The sequence below is a fragment of the Budorcas taxicolor genome, chromosome 13 (assembly GCF_023091745.1).
Source record: "Budorcas taxicolor isolate Tak-1 chromosome 13, Takin1.1, whole genome shotgun sequence".
Taxonomy (NCBI): Eukaryota; Metazoa; Chordata; class Mammalia; order Artiodactyla; family Bovidae; genus Budorcas; species Budorcas taxicolor.
Genome location: NC_068922.1, coordinates 41,704,876 through 41,721,048, shown reverse-complemented (window position 1 = coordinate 41,721,048; position 16,173 = coordinate 41,704,876). Strand labels below are relative to the sequence as shown.

The 16,173-nt window shown below is 50.5% G+C and overlaps 1 protein-coding gene across 1 annotated transcript; it reads left to right on the top strand.

The window, feature by feature from the left end:
* Positions 1-206: 206 nt before the first annotated feature.
* On the top strand, positions 207-3,293 carry CD93 (CD93 molecule). Its single transcript, XM_052650846.1, has 2 exons — positions 207-2,297; positions 2,534-3,293. The coding sequence occupies exons 1-2, from the start codon at positions 364-366 to the stop codon at positions 2,556-2,558; spliced, it is 1,959 nt and encodes a 652-aa protein (XP_052506806.1). The 5' UTR covers positions 207-363; the 3' UTR covers positions 2,559-3,293.
* Positions 3,294-16,173: the final 12,880 nt, after the last annotated feature.

Genomic DNA, 16,173 nt, shown 5'->3' with positions numbered 1-16,173 from the left:
CCCCTAAATAAAGGCACTGGTGCATGCAAGCCGTAAACGTCTCCCCACCCCCATCGCCGCTGCATTTCCTTAGCCCGCACCCAGCGACGTTGCCTGGCTCCTTTTATGAACAACAAAACCGTGATGAAGGCAGCAGGAGTCAGAAGCCATTCAGCACAGGAAGCCCCTGTATCCGGTGAGGAATAAGAAGTGCAGCGGCAGGATGCGCCTTGGGTCAGGGGGCCGCGGAGAGCCTTCAGCCTTTGTGTCCTTCTCTGCGACGGAGCGTCCACGTCTGAGCCCTCGGCTCTCGGAGCTCAGCTCGGGCTGCCGCTGTCACCGCCAGGGTGTCAGCCTCTCACTCAGAGGGACACAGAGGCCACGATGGCCAGTTCTGCTGGCCTGCTGCTGCTGCTGCTGCTGCTGCTGCTGCTGTCAATCCAGTCCTGGGCGGAGATCACCACTGACCCGGAGGCCGTGGTCTGCGCGGGGGCTGCCTGCTACACGGCCCACAGGCACAAGCTGAATGCAGAGGATGCCCAGCTCCATTGCAGCAAGAAAGGGGGCAATCTGGCCACGGTGAAGAGTGAGGAGGAGGCCCAGCACATCCAGGGTGCCCTGACCCAGCTCCTGCTGCTGGGGGCGCCCCTGCCAGAACGCCAGAACAAATTCTGGATTGGGCTCCAGCGAGAGAAGGGCACTTGCTCGGACAGCAGCCTGCCCCTGAAAGGCTTCAGCTGGCTGGGCGATGGGGAGGCCTCGCAGTACAACAACTGGTACAAAGAGGTTAAGAACACCTGCATTCAGAGGCGCTGCGTGTCCCTGATTCTGGACCTGTCTGTGCCGGGCCTGGCCAGCAGCCTCTCCAAGTGGGTCGATGGTCCTTGTGGGCAATCCGGGTTTCCTGGGAGCAACATCGAGGGCTTTGTGTGCAAGTTCAGCTTCAAAGGCATGTGCCGGCCGCTGACCCTGGGGGGCCCGGGTCAGGTGAACTACACGACCCCTTTCCAGGCCACCAGCTCCTCCCTGCAGGCCGTGCCCTTTGCCTCGATGGCCAGTGTGGCCTGTGAGGACGGGGATGAGGGCAGGCCGCACTACTTCCTGTGCAAGGAGAAGGCCCCCAGCGTGTTTGACTGGGACAGCTCAGGGCCCCTCTGTGTGAGCCCCAAGTTCAGCTGTGACTTCAACAATGGAGGCTGCCAGCAGGACTGCTTCGAGGGCGGGGATGGCTCCTTCCGATGCGGCTGCCGGCCGGGGTTCCGGCTGCTGGACGACCTGGTCAGTTGCGCCTCTCGGAACCCTTGCAGCTCCAGCCCGTGCGGAGGGGAGGCCACGTGCTTCCCCGGGTCCCTCGGAACAGACTTCACATGCCACTGTCCCCCAGGCTACCAGCTGGACTCGACTCAGCGAGACTGCGTGGATGTGGACGAGTGCCAGGACAACCCCTGCGCCCAGGACTGTGTCAACACCCCTGGGAGCTTCCGCTGTGAGTGCTGGGTGGGCTTTGAGCCTGGTGGCCCCGAAGAGGGGGCCTGCGTGGATGTGGATGAGTGTGCCCCTGGCCACTCACCCTGCGCCCAGAGCTGCACCAACACCGAGGGCTCCTTCTATTGCTCCTGCGAGGAGGGCTACGAGCTGGCTGGGGAGGATGGCACCCAGTGCCTGGACGTGGACGAGTGTGAGGTCCAGCAGGGTGGCCTCTGCGACAGCCTGTGCTTCAATACGGAGGGGTCCTTCCGCTGTGGCTGCCTGCCGGGCTGGGAGCTGGACACCAACGGCGTCTCCTGCACTGGGGGGCCCACATCGTTGGGGCCACCGAGCAGGTCTCCCCTTGGGGAAGACACGGGAAATGGAGATGAGGGGCTCCAGTCTTCTGCCACTGTGCCCAGTCCCAGCGGGGACAACCCTGAGGCTACCTCTACGGTGGCGCCCTCCAACAGGAGACCCTCCCTCCCAGCTAGGGTCCCCATCTCCCTGCCTCCACCGGAGATGCTGGCCCCCAGTGAGACGCCTGGGGTCTGGATGGAGCCCAGCACCCATCACCCCACAGCCACCACCGGCCACAGGGAGTCCGCAGGCGAGGATTTCACAGCCAAGCAGAGTGACCAGGGCACGGACGGACAGCAGCTGCTCTTATTCTACATTCTTGGCACCGTCGTGGCCATCCTGCTCCTGCTAGCTCTGGCCCTAGGGCTGCTGGTCTGTCGCAAGCGCAGGGCCAAGAGGGAGGAGAAGAAGCAGCAGCCGCAGAGTGCCGCAGACAGCTACGCCTGGGTCCCCGAGCGGGCTGAAAGCAGAGCCACGGAGAACCCCTACAGGTGAAGAAGGCTGGGTCGACCGGGGGGAGTGTGGCAGGCACGGGCGCGGGGTGGGGGCGGCAGTGACTGTGGCACGCAGCAGGCAGAGGTCAGGGGCAGGCACGCCCCCCCGGGATCACCTCGAGGCCCACACATGCCCTCTGGGGGTGCCACCCTGCCCCTGTCCCCACGCCCAGGGTCCAGATGGCATGGCCCCAGAGCAACAGCTTCCAACGTGTTGCCCTTTGTTCCTGTAGTCCGACGCCAGGGACAGACTGCTGATGCTGACGAGGCCCCTGGATACTGGCAGCGACCACCACCCTCGGAGCCAGGAGACCTTTGAAAGCAGGACCCCCATCCTCCTGGAAGACTAGACTGGAATCCTAGCAAGTAGTTGTCAACCTTCTCTTTAAATGCCTGGCAGCTTGAACTGTGCAGGTATCACACGTGTGTAGTGTGGAAGCAGGGGAGGGTCAGGTGTCATTTCAGGAATTTCATGCGTGTTAACAATTCTCCTTCCCTTTCCTGTTGAAATTCAAATGTGATTGAGTTCATGTAACCCCTGACTCTGGATCAGACTTGGCATGTCAGGTGCTAACAGGCTCTGTTTGAACTGTTTCTCTGCCCGCATACGCCTCTATTAAGAGGACGCTAATCAGGGCAAATTTGGACTGAAATGATTTGTGCCTTCTGGTGTGATGAAGCCTGAGTCTATCAGTTGTCTGATTATGTAAGAAGCTCTGTTTCTGACAGAGGGAACGTGTTCAGGCTGGAGACATATGTTTTCCATTCTTGCATTTCCATCCACTTAGGCGGCAGAGGCAGGGCGTTTAGAAATCACATCTCTCTAGCTCTTCGGGTTCTAACTGTCTTCAGTGTATTTGCAAATGAAATCTGAACAATGTCGGGAAAATTGTACCAAGCGAGTAAACAGTGACTCTGGAAACTAGGGTTAGAAGGCAGGGTTTGTTTCAAAACTATGTGAGTCAATTTATCTCAATAAATGTTTCCATGTTCCACCATGTGTTTGACTGGTGAGACCGACACTCGTGAGGTCAAAGGTTAAAGACCACTGGTCTCCAGGGCCAAGTGGCCCCACGCCCCCGATGCCATCCTGCCGTCTCTGCACTCTGCCTGGGCTTGGACGCTCTGGTGATTTCTGGATGATGTGAGGGGCTGAGTTTAAAAGGTGCTGTAAGAGCATTTAGCACAGTTCACAGTGGTGGGGGCCTCCTGAGAGCTGAGCCTGTCTTGTGGACACAGCACAGCCAAGTCAGGACTCGTCCCCTGGGTGCCGGCCCAGCGCTGCGTACAACAAAGGTGTCCTCTGGCCCTTTTCCTTAAAAAAGAAGACAAGAGGAGATGGAGAGAGAATGAGAGTATAACTAAGATCTTGTGCAACAGCAGACACTGCTCAGAGCCGTTTTAATTTACAGCCTTGTCTCTAAGTGCCCACTAGCCAGACTTCCCACAACTGCTGTGCTCGGTGGTGCTCGGTGGTGCTCGGTCCCCATCAGTTCTGCCTGGGTTCCTGGAAAGCAGCCCAGAATTCACTGCAGGTCAGAGCCCTTAGAAGCTGGCTGAGCAGCACAGGAGGCCTGGGCACCTGGAGAAGGTGGGACTGGGGGTGAACCCCTTGCCGCACCCCTCCCTGATGCTCCCCTTCCTCTGCAGGTCAGACCGAGGAAACCATTTCCGGGATCCAAACTCTGTCCCAGAGGTCAGCACCCCATGTGCTTGGCCTTCAGAGCCAAGTAGATGCCTTTTGCCAATTTCGAAATGAAGGTGCTATAGCTCACATTGAAGAAAGGGAAAAAAAGGAAAACTGGAAGGGGTTGGGGGAAGGAAGGAAGAAAGGATGGAAGTCTGAGGGGGCCCAGCACAGGGTTCAGAGTGTCTGCTTCTGAAAGGCACCTAATATTCTGCAGTTCCCACTTGGAACACTGGGATTTAATGCTCCAGGAGTGGAACCCTGTGCCCCTCAGCCCAGGGTCCCTGGGTGCCGTGCTGTGTGGGGCTGACTGTGGGCCATTTGTGGCTGTGTGTGCTGCTGGCTGGTATTTGCACTTACAGAAATGCTTTGCTCTAGGCCTTTACAGACCTCACCCTGGTCACTGGGGTGAGGGGGACATTCCCAATCCAGGATGCCCCCGACCCCCATGGTCCACCAGCCTTGAATTGGCTGAGGCCATTTGATTTCTTCCACGGCCTGGCCCCATCTGGTTTCTATGTTTGAATTCTTCTGGGGGTGAGTAGGGAATACGCAGCCCTGCCCGCTGTGCCTCCCCCAGTTCCCCCAACCCCTGAGAACCTCTATGGGGAGAAATGGGTGGATAAGTCACAGCTTTGCCAAACTTGCTCGGTCAGAGTCGGCCCCTCTGCTGACAACTCGCCCTTACAGCCGCCACCCAGCTGGACGACCTCGGGCCATGACTCTGATAAAAAGCGTCAGATAGATGCTTCCTTCTCCCATTGAACCTGCTTTGGTCTAGGGGTTTGAATTCTTGTTTTGGGAGCTTGAGGCTGGTGGACAAAGTATCTATTTATCCAGAAGCCAGGTGGCTCGATCATGACAGCCAGGTAAATGGACAGATGGAGTGTGGGGAGAGGTGGGTTCTGCCACGCGAGGACTCCCCCAGCAGCGAGCTGGACGGGGCCGACCAGGTGCCGTTCTGTCCCTGACGCCCTGGCCTGTGGAGCGGCAGAGCAAGCCGGGTGCTGGGGTCTTGGAGAGGCTCCGCTTAGCAACACGTTCAAAGACAACTTGGGTTTCTGTCCATGGCTCAATAATTCTATGTTTGGGACAAACTCATCACGTGAGTGATGCAGATAACTTAGAGGGAGACTGTCTCCTCAAACAGGCCCGCTCCTGAATTTCAGGGGCAGTCTCTGCAGTCACTGCTCTTCTCTCTTGCTGGCCATTTGGAGGGGCTGAAGCAGGAGGACAGTCCCCTGGGAAAGTGGAGTGTAGACAGCCAAGGATGGGCCATTCTCCAGATTTGCCTTGGGTGTGGAGGACCTGGGGAGTGTCCTTTGTATGATGAACCCACGACTGCTTGTCTGGGTGGCCTTGAGGCAGAAGCAACCTTGCTGGTGTCACTTTGGTGCCTGTCGCCTGTCCCCAGAGGCACTAAGGGTGAACCCACCAGCTCTGGCCTGAAGCCAGGAGGGACTCAGCCTGTGGTGACCACCAGGCCTGGCAAGGCCATCTCGGGCCTGAGTGTCCATCGCCAATAGATTAGCAGCCTCTCCAAAAGGTTAGTCTTCACATCTTTCCCCACGCTCAGGTGAAAGGTGAAATAAAAAACTAAACACGTATGTGAGTGTGCTTCCGTGCAGCCTTCAAGAGGAGCAGAGTTGGGAGTGAAACTCTCTCCCACACGCGCGTGTGTAGCTCCGTCTTTTATGTTCTGGTTGTGAGCTTTGTTTGAGCACATTGCGCAGGGCCTGGATTTTACCCTGAACAACCTCTGGAAGATGTGGATTTGATCGTTAGTTACTTTTATTCCTACTGTCTTTCCCATATAGATTTCTATAAAAACTAAGAGAACAGAGATGAGATTTGACTCTGAAAAAGGTACCAAATTCAAAATAATGCAGGTTTTTAAAAAACAAATAGAGGAAAGCCTTTTCCTATTATTTTTCTTCTTAGTTTCTCCATTGTCTAAATCAGGAAAACAGGAAAGCACTGCTTTCCAGCAGCTGCAAAATGGTGTAATGTCCCCTACATATTTCCACCCTTGAAAACAATAGGGTTAGCATGGAAATCAGAGACAGAGAATCCCTGAAAACATCTGTCCCTCTCTGGCCGCAAAACCCAAGGCTTACATCTGTGTGGTTTGTGGAGCCTGTCAACCAAAAGAAAGAGGATGATCAAACTCTCCACGTGTTCAATAATCAAGTACCTTAGTTTGTTCCAGATTCCGGGAGTAAAACTCACTGAAATGCTTTTTTTTATTTTTATTTTTTCTTTAACAAAATGAAGTGTGTTTTGGTCTGTTCATGGAGATAACACCCACTCGTTTTAGAAAGAAACTCTGGAATTCCTTTCTCTCATTGTTCCTCTTATCTGCAAGGGGGCAAGTGTTTCCTTTCAGCAGAATTTGCCCACCATTCCCCTGGCCTAAAACTCTTTTTGCATATTTGGCTTAAGCTAGAATTAGATCATAGGTGAGGTCTTGCATGATGATACAATTCGATGTGATTGTAAACATCAACAGTCCCTCCCTGAGTGCTAGAAGAGAACATGTAAGTCTCTTTGAATGTGTGTATTTGAAGGTTGTTCCACTGGTGCTGGAATCACAGGCTTTCTAGACAGGGTCATTTCATCCCAGGATGGGGGAGGGCGGGCTGGACACTGAGCTGCCCTCAGGCCTCTGAAAAGCACCTCGGGGCAACCTCGGAAGTGGGTTGTCATCCTTTGTGCTTTGTTACCCGCTTATCCTGATAAACTCCAGAATACGCTGCTGTCAGCCTGGTTCAATATTTGAATTTGCTTCACAACAGCTCACAATGCACAGCAGGAACTGCCTTCGAGGCTCCTGTGTCCGTTGTCAGAGGTGCCTCGATGACATGCGGCTTTACTCACTGGGTGCGGCACTGGCCTCAGGGCACCGAGCTGGGTGGAGGCCAGGGTAGGGCGGCCCCCAGGCCCAGATCCGCGCTTCTCGACTCCGCCCTCTGATCCTGAGCCCTGCTGCACGCCTCATCTCCACTGTTCTATCCCCTGCATCGTTTTAGTTGTGTGGGTGACGCCTGGTGCTGGATTAAACGTGTCTAATGGGTGCGATTTGCAAACACCATTCTGCAATGATCACAGGAGCATTTATGACCACTTGGGCACCAAACCTTTCCCAGTATATTTAACTAATTGGACAGGCCAACCGCTCGCTCATTGTTCTGCCACATAAACCTCACTGTGACTGGAGGCTGGAGCAGCAGATGGTGGTTGATTCCCAGTCGACTTGCTTTCCAGACTGTGGACTTTGTAAAAACAGGGCTTATGGGGAATCAAGGGCTTTCCGGTGATGCTAATGGCCTGGACACTTGTGATAAACAGTCATTACCGGGGCTCAATAAAACTTATTCTTGAGCTGTCTAGTCACTAACAAAACCCATTTGGAAATAATATCTTAATATGAAGAACTGTGGCTGCCTCCTCCCCAACATACACACACACACAGAGAGAAAAGCACCTTTCACACAAAGAGAGAGACACAAAGAGACACACAAATACATACAATCCTAACATCCTCTGTTTCATATTGAAAAAGCTTGAGGCCAGGGTTTCCTGATTTAAGGAAAAGCCCATGAACAAAAATGCCACACTTTAGCAGCAATTCCTCTTAGAAACTTAGAGTGATGTAAATGCTAGCAAATCTTTCAAACATGATTGATTCACACACAAAAAAAATGTATACAGAATTAAACCTATTGTGCAAAACAAGTACATCTGTGACAGAAAACCCATAGATTAACATGAAAGAGCCACATACACATCATGTACCTTCCACGGCTTTAACATGGACTGAAAGAGTCCATCCTGATTGAGCTGACTCCTCAATCTATTCAGTATGAGGAGGAAGAGACAATAAACCCCAAGACCAAAAGCCTCCGCTCAAAAGTGTCTCATCTCTTACACCCTGGATCATTGTCTTCAGAGGAAATAAAGGCCAGGAGTGGTGAAAAGTGAAGAAAGAGGGGAGGAGTGAAAGGTCAAGTTGGAGGATAAGCCCTGAGGTCAACAGTCTCTCCCGTGAACTTGACCTGAGGCTCTTCTCTTCACAGCAGGGAGCACACTCTGCCTGAGCCTCCAGGAGCCGTCAGCCAGAGCTCCCCAAGAGCTGCTGCCCTGGGTCCTGTTTGCTGGGCTTTTTATTTGAGTTTTGCCACCATTGATGCCGGTCCTCCCTTGTGGTTAAAATCCATAGATTTCAGCTGCGTGGAGGGAAGGATGGGAGGAGTGGAGCATAAACAGAGAGGGAAGAAGGGAAGGAGAGAGAGGGAGGGAAGGGGGTGGGGGATGCCTGGATGAAGGTCAAAGTGAAGGTCACTGGGCCCCAACAGCACATCTCGGCTTTCAGTTGGAGACCATGCAAGGCTGTTTTCTCTCCACACCATCTCTAACCTCCTGGGTCACACGGCGGAACAGCCAGGCTCTTTCCTGCTGACCCCCGTGGAGGACCAACACCTTCCTCATCAGGCTCTTGTCACCTTTCCCTGCAAAGCACTTTTGCCTCGCCCTCTCTGCGTTTCACGCTTGTCCTGGTATCATAAAGGCTTAAGCTGGGTCCATGACATCTGCTCTCTCGAGCTCCTTCTGTGTTCAAATATCCAGTGAAAATAATGAGATCTGTGAGGTGGAAGGAAATAATTGTGCCTTTTACCTTCTTTCTCCAGAGTCTTCCCTTCCAAAAAAGAGTCAGTCCCAAACCTAACCGTTCACTTCCTTGTCAAACCCATCATCTCTGAACTAGGGCAAGGTGCCCTGTGTGTCCCAGTACCCACCCTCGTGGTCGTGGTTAAGGTTTTGGTGTGTGCACTGGGGGTGGGGAGTGCAGTCCTGTACACCCATCACACCAGCTAGTACGTCCTCTTTCTCATCGTCTCCCATGGAGATCAGCTTTGTCAGTCCTTGTATTTCTAGCAGTTCTGTCTTCTCCTCGATGGCTTAGTCACTCAGCTGTGTCTGACTCTTTTGACCCCATGGACTATAGCCCGCCAGGCTCCTCTGTCCATGGGATTTCCCAGGCAAGAGTGCTGGAGTGGGTTGCCTTGCCCTCCTCCAGGGGATCTTCCCGACCGGGGGATTGAACCCAGGTCTCCTGCATTGCAGGCAGATTCTTTACCAGCTGAGCCACCAGCAAAGCTGCACAATTGGGTGACTGACGTGCATTTGGCATTATCCATTTCTTTACCAACATGAAATGCAACCTTCTGGACATCTTCACCTCCAATTACATCCTGTCTAAATCTCCAAACCGATACACTGTGCTAATTTGTGGCATTTTATGAATACAAATCATTTCTATTAGAATATCTTTGTTTTCAGCCTTCTTTATGTTCTTCTCACTGTGTTCCCATCCTGCCTTGCTCTGGGCCCGCTCTCTCCATCTCAGGAGCCTGGAGCCCTCACAGGGCCTCTGCCCAGAGTGGGCAAGTCTGGGTTGGAGCCTGCGAGACTCTGCATTTCTAGTAGGTTTCCGGGGGAGACTGCTGCTGCTGGTCTGGGGGCCCCCCTGGAGGAGCTCTGCTTTATCTGTTTGGGGGTGGTTCTCTTGTCTCATTATTGGGAGTAGGCCCTCCTGGTCACTCTCTTGACTCTCTTATTCTAGAAGTGATTTTGGATGGGCCTCCTTCCCAAGTCTCCTGACTTTCCCCTGCTCCTCTCTTTTCTTGTCTCTTGAGGTGGCTGTGAAACTGCACTGTCTCTCCAGCCCCCCCAGAGACCCCTGTCCTGCCCAAAGCACCAGTCACCTTCTAACATGGTGTATTATTTCTTCCTGTGGTTAAGATTTATTGACTTATTATATGTAAGCACCTCTAGGGCAATTTTTGTTGTTGTTGTCTGGTGCCTGGTCCCTGATGCTCCCTGGGCCTGGCACACAGTAGCACTCAATGACTCTGTGTCTGATGCTTGGCTGCCCTGGGGTCTTGGAGCAGAATGGCAGGCAGGGGGAGACTATGAGGGTCCTACTTGAATCTCTGATGTTGTCCGTGGCCTTCATCTTTTACTGGCTCCTCACCCCAGGCTGCTCCCCCCGCACAGAGCACTGCCCACACTCAAGATGTCCCTATTGCTCTTGGACCAGCGCTGTCTTCTCCATCTGGTCTTCAGGCTCCTTTTGCTCCAGAAGCAGACGTGGAGACAGGGATTCCAGTAAAGTAGTTTAATGGGAAAGATGGACATTAGCGGTAGGGTCATGCAGAGGCGATGCAACTGTGGAAACACTAGGAAATGTCATTCCACCAGAGGGCCGTGGGAGCCGGGGTATTGATACACTGACTTCCATCCATTGTGGATGGGGCTGCTGCAGGCGGATGGGTAATTCCCGGTACTTCCAGAGGGGCTCCACTCTGAGATGGGGAAGGCTTCAGGTACAGAGATGCAGACACGGGGGGATGGGAGTTGACCCGAGCACAGACACAGCCTCTGGTGAACAGTCTGGGTGAATTGCCGCCTGTACTCATCGCCCCCACACCGAGCAGAAACAGCCCTTCCTTCCTCCGCAAGTCACGGCTGATTTCCTCAGGAGGCAGCTGGGACCTTGAGGAGAGAGCTGTCTTTCCAGATTTCTCTAACCGCCCCCACCCCTTTGTTCTTGACGTGATGGCTCAGTGGCTCCGCGTCTGTCTTCCTGTGAGGCTGGGGGGCACTCAAGGGAAAGGTGAGCCTCACACATGGTTTTACACACAGCTTCATCTCAAATGTGGCCAACAGAAGGCCACCTGAATAGTTCAGTTCTTGGGACACATTAAAGCAAGGTGACAGGAAAATTTACCAAACTTTGACTACTATCAGATAAAAAGTGCCACTGATTTATTGAGAAACAGGCAGAATTACTCTCCCCATTTTATAGGTAAGGAAGTGGAAACACAGACAAGCTGGGAAATTTGCTCACGGTCCCAGCTGACAAGTGGTGAAGTAGGGCTATGAAACCCTGCAGCCTCACCTGGATTGCTAGGTCTCACCACCTCCGGCTAACTTCAAGGGTGTCAACCAGTAGGTCCCTGAGGAGATGAGCTGGCTTTCATCCTGTGTGAGACAGGAAGGTGGAGCACTGAGCAATGATGGGTATTTCTAATAACAACTTATGTCCAAGCGAGCACCTCTGTATTCTTGCACTTGTGTATTCCCCCAGGCACACATGTGTGCATGTACACCACACACACACACACACACACACACACACACACACACACACACACCGCTCAAAGTTCTCTGCCATCCCCTGAGAGCTTGTGTTCCTGAGGCCCACCGTGATCTGAGGGTGGGGCATGCCTGCAGCCTCACTGACCCCACAGGGGCCTTCCTGCCTCTGTCTTGGTCACAATAGCGCCTCTGTGTGTCCTGGAGGTGGAGGTGTGACTGCACCCTGCTGGTAGAGACCACTGCTCCACTGCACCCCTTGTGCACACTGACGGGAATGCCAGAGGTGCTGCTTTGTCAAAGACAGTGGGCTAGCTTCTTAAGAAGTTAAACGTACACACACATGACCTGGCAATTCTGCTTTTAGACATCTACTCAAGGGCAATGAAACCATGATGCTCACAATCTTGGCCACAGGTATTCACAGGAGGTTTATTTGCGAGCGCGGACCTGGACACAACTGTTCCCAGTCTTCTCTCTACCTCCCTCCAGGGCAGCTCAGGAATCATGAATCCCATTCATTTTCCTGGCCTCCATTGTGAGAGGCACATACCTCGCTAAGAAGTGGCCTTTGCCAGCCCCCGCTTGTGCCACCCCCAGTACCGCCGCCCAACATCTTGCTGAGTGTTCTCTTTTCACAGTGTCCTGTTTCTTCTTTTATCCCCTTGCCTTCGAGTTACCTAACTGCATTTCCCTCTGAGCAATGGCCACAGTCAAACCCTATCCTTTGTCTTCAGGTCCTACCTATTTAGGGAAACATCTTTTACTGTAGAAACAATCTTTCATGTTATTTAAGCTCATAAGTGAAAACAATCTTGGAAAAGCTCCTGGGCACTGCAGGTGCTGATGTCAGCAGTAATGTCATGGCCTTTCTTTAAGAGGCTTTTTCAGAGGGGACCAGATGCCCAGACTGGTTTTGGTGCTTGGAGACTGGATTTGGTGCTTACTGATTTGTGGCTGAAATGAAAGGCTCTCTGTTAACTTCAGTTACGTGCCAAGTGATCTTCAACATGAGGCATTTTTTTTTCTTTTTTGAGCATAGGAAAAGATGATTCATTTGGGCCTTGTTATTTTGAAAGTTGGAGTCACACGGTCTGGAATCAACTCACACATCAGCTTAACAAACAAGAAAACAAACCAGAATGAATGAATGAATGAAGTTTTGTTGGGGAAATGAGGTTCATACGAGATTTTTTGCTGATCTATGTAGCCTACCAAATTAATCTTCAGGGGCTTATCCCAGTGTTTACATCCATTTGTGTAGAATAGACGGGAACTAGAAATGATTCTCACATGAATGCAAATGAATCAGTATTTTTCAATATCTATTCTGGGTATTTTATTCTCTTTCTGCTTTTATGTTAAGTGAACTTGTAGTATTCAGTGGTGAATTCGTCTGCCCATAATAATGCCTGATTAACATAATGTCTATTTTCTTATATGATGAAGGGTCCAGAGATGGGAAATCTCAGGCTGCCTTCTGTCTTTTTGGTCCTTCATCACCAGCCTGTGACTTTCATCCTCATGCTTATCACATGCAAAAAAAAAAAAAAAATTCTTTTTTTTCCTCATTTATAGGCAGAGAAAGGCACTAATCCCACCTCGACAATTTGCTCAGTTGTGATAAGAGTACAGATCCCATAACTAGCGCTTTAATCAGGAAGACCTTCCACTGCCCAGCGGGTCTCCTATGTTCCTTCCAGTCTGTTCTCACCCTGTAGATCAACATTGCTTCACTTCTTATGTGTATTCAGTCCTTTCACCTGTTCTAGGAATTCAAACAGGTGAAATCAGAGTTTATCAGGTTCAAGCCTCTTGGGTTACTTGGTTTCTGCCTTGCCCACTTTTTTTTTTTAAATCTGATGCCTTTTTCTTGTTTTATTTTGGGTTAATCAAGTATTATTTTCCATTATTGGATTTTTTGGGCAATTTTAGGTTTTCAAAAGAATTGAGTTGAAAGTACAGAGAGTTCCTTTATAACCTCTCAACATTTTTAGTTCAGTTGCTCAGTCATGTCTGACTCTTTGCGACCCCATGAACCACAGCACACCAGGTCTCCCTGTCCATCACCAACTCCTGGAGTCTACCCAAACCCATGTCCATTGACTCAGTGATGCCATCCAACCATCTCATCCTCTGTTGTTCCCTTCTCCTGCTGCCCTCAATCTTTCCCAGCATCAGGGTCTTTTCCAATGAGTCAGCTCTTTGCATGAGGTGGCCAAAGTACTGGAGTTTCAGCTTCAACATCAGTCCTTCCAATGAACATCCAGGACTGATCTCCTCCAGGATAGACTGGTTGGATCTCCTTGCAGTTCAAGGGACTCTCAAGAGTCTTCTCTAACACCACAGTTCAAAAGTATCAATTCTTCGGTGCTCAGCTTTCTTTTTAGTCCAACTCTCACATCCATACATGACCACTGGAAAAACCATAGCCTTTACTAGACGGACCTTTCTTGGCAAAATAATGTCTCTGCTCTTTAATATGCTGCCTAAGTTGGTCATAACTTTCCTTCCAAGGAGTAAGCATCTTTTAATTTCATGGCTGCAGTCACCATCTCAGGTGATTTTGGAGCCCAGAAAAATAAAGTCAGCCACTCTTTCCAATGTTTCCCCATCTATTTGCCATGAAGTGATGGGACCAGATGCCATGATCTTCGTTTTCTGAATATTGAGCTTTAAGCCAACTTTTTCACTCTGCTCTTTCACTTTCATCACGAGGCTCTTAGTTCTTCTTCACTTTCTGCCATAAGGGTGGTGTCAGCTGCATATCTGAGGTTATTGATATTTCTCCTGGCAATCTTGATTTTAGCTTGTGCTTCCTCCAGCCCAGCGTTTCTCATGATGTACTCTGCATATAAGTTAAATAAGCAGGGTGGCATTATACAGCCTTGATGTACTCCTTTTCTTATTTGGAACCAGTCTGTTGTTCCATGTCCAGTTCTTACTGTTGCTTCCTGACCTGCATAAAGATTTCCAATTTCCTATTACTAAGACTGGGCTTTGGTGTGGCACATGGGGTACAATGTGTGAGCCATATTGACACATTATTGTTAACTAAAGTCCATAGTTTACATTCGGGTTCACTTTTGTACTGTACCTTAAATATTGTTCAGTTGCTCAGTCCTATCTGACTCTTTTGTGACCCCATGGACTGTACCGTGTCAGGCTCCTCTGTCCATGGAATTTCCCAGGCAAGAATGGTGGAGTGGGTTGCCATTTCCTTCTCCAGGGGATCTTCCTGACTCAGGGATCAAACCCAGGTCTCTTGCATTGCAGGTGGACTCCTGACCATCTGAGCCACCAGGGAAGCTCTGCACATGGGTGTGTGTGTATATCGCACTGGGTCTTAGTTGCAACATGTGGGATCTAGTTTCCCTGACCAGCGATTTAACCCTGGCCCTTTGCAGTAGAGATATAAAATCTTAACCACTGGACCACCAGGAAAGTCCCCATTCTATGGGTTTTGAAAACTGTATCCACCATTGCATGTATCACACAGAATAATTTCCCTGTGCTCCACCTGTTTACCTTATCGCCCCTCCCCAAATCCTGGCAACCACTGACATTTCACAGTCTCTGTAGTGTTGCCTTTTCTAGAATGTCATACATTTGGCATCATATAGCCTGTTGCATATTCTGATTGGCATAGGAAACATTTAAGTTTCCTCCATGTCTTTTCATGGCTCAAGGGCTCATTTCTTTCTAGTTCTGATAATATTCCATTGTCTGGATGGACCACAGTTAATTTATCCATTTACCTACTGGAGGATATTTTGGTTGCTTCCAAGTTTTGGCAATTATCAATAAAATTACTGTAAACATCCATGTGTTTGTGTGGACATAAGTTTTTATTCATTAGTGTGACTACCTAAGATTGTGAATAATGTATGAGTGTGTTTGGTGTTGTAAGAAATTTCCAAACTGTCCTCCAAAGTGACCAAACCATTTTGTATTTGCGTCAGCAATGAGTGAGCATTTCTGCTGCCCCACAACCTCCCCAACGTTTAGTGTAGTCAGTGTTCTGGATTTTGACCATTCCAATATGTGTGTTCAGTCCAGTTCAGTTCAGTCGCTCAGTCGTGTTGGACTCTTTGCGACCCCATGAATCGCAGCACTCCAGGACTCCCTGTCCATCACCAACTCCCGGAGTCTACTCAAACTCATGTCCATCGAGTTGGTGATGCCATCCAGGCATCTCATCCTCTGTCGTCCCCTTCTCCTCCTGCCCCCAATCCCTCCCAGTATTAGGGTCTTTTCCAATGAGTCAGCTCTTTGCATGAGGTGGCCAAAGTACTGGAGTTTCAGCTTCAACATCAGTACTTCCAATGAACACCCAGGACTGATCTCCTGCAGGATGGACTGGTTGAACCTCCTTGCAGTCCGAGGGACTCTCAAGAGTCTTCTCCAACATCACAGTTCAAAAGCATCAATTCTTCTGTGCTCAGCTTTCTTCACAGTCCCACTCTCATATCCATACTTGACCACTGGAAAAACCATAGCCTTGACTAGACAGACCTTTTTAGGCAAAGTAACATCTCTGCTTTTCAATATGTTGTCTAGGTTGGTCATAATTTTCCTTCCAAAGCGTAAGCGTCTTTTAATTTCATGGCTACAGTCACCATCTGCAATGATTTGGGAGCCCAAAAGATAAAGTCTGACACTGTTTCCACTGTTTTCCCATCTATTTTCCATGAAGTGATGGGACCAGATGCCATGATCTTAGTTTTCTGAATGTTGAGCACTATCTTATTGTTGGTTTAATTTGGATTTCCCTGATGACATGAAGTGGAGCATGTTTTCAAATGCTTATTTGCCATCTGTGTATCTTCTTTGGTGAGGTGTCTGTTAAGTAAGGTCTTTTGCCCATTTTAAGATTGAGTTGTACTGCTGGGCATACACACTGAGGAAATCAGAATTGAGAGACATGTGTACCCCAATGTTCATCGCAGCACTGTTTATAATAGCCAAGATATGGAAGCAACCTAGATGTCCATCAGCAGACAAATGGATAAGAAAGCTATGGTACAT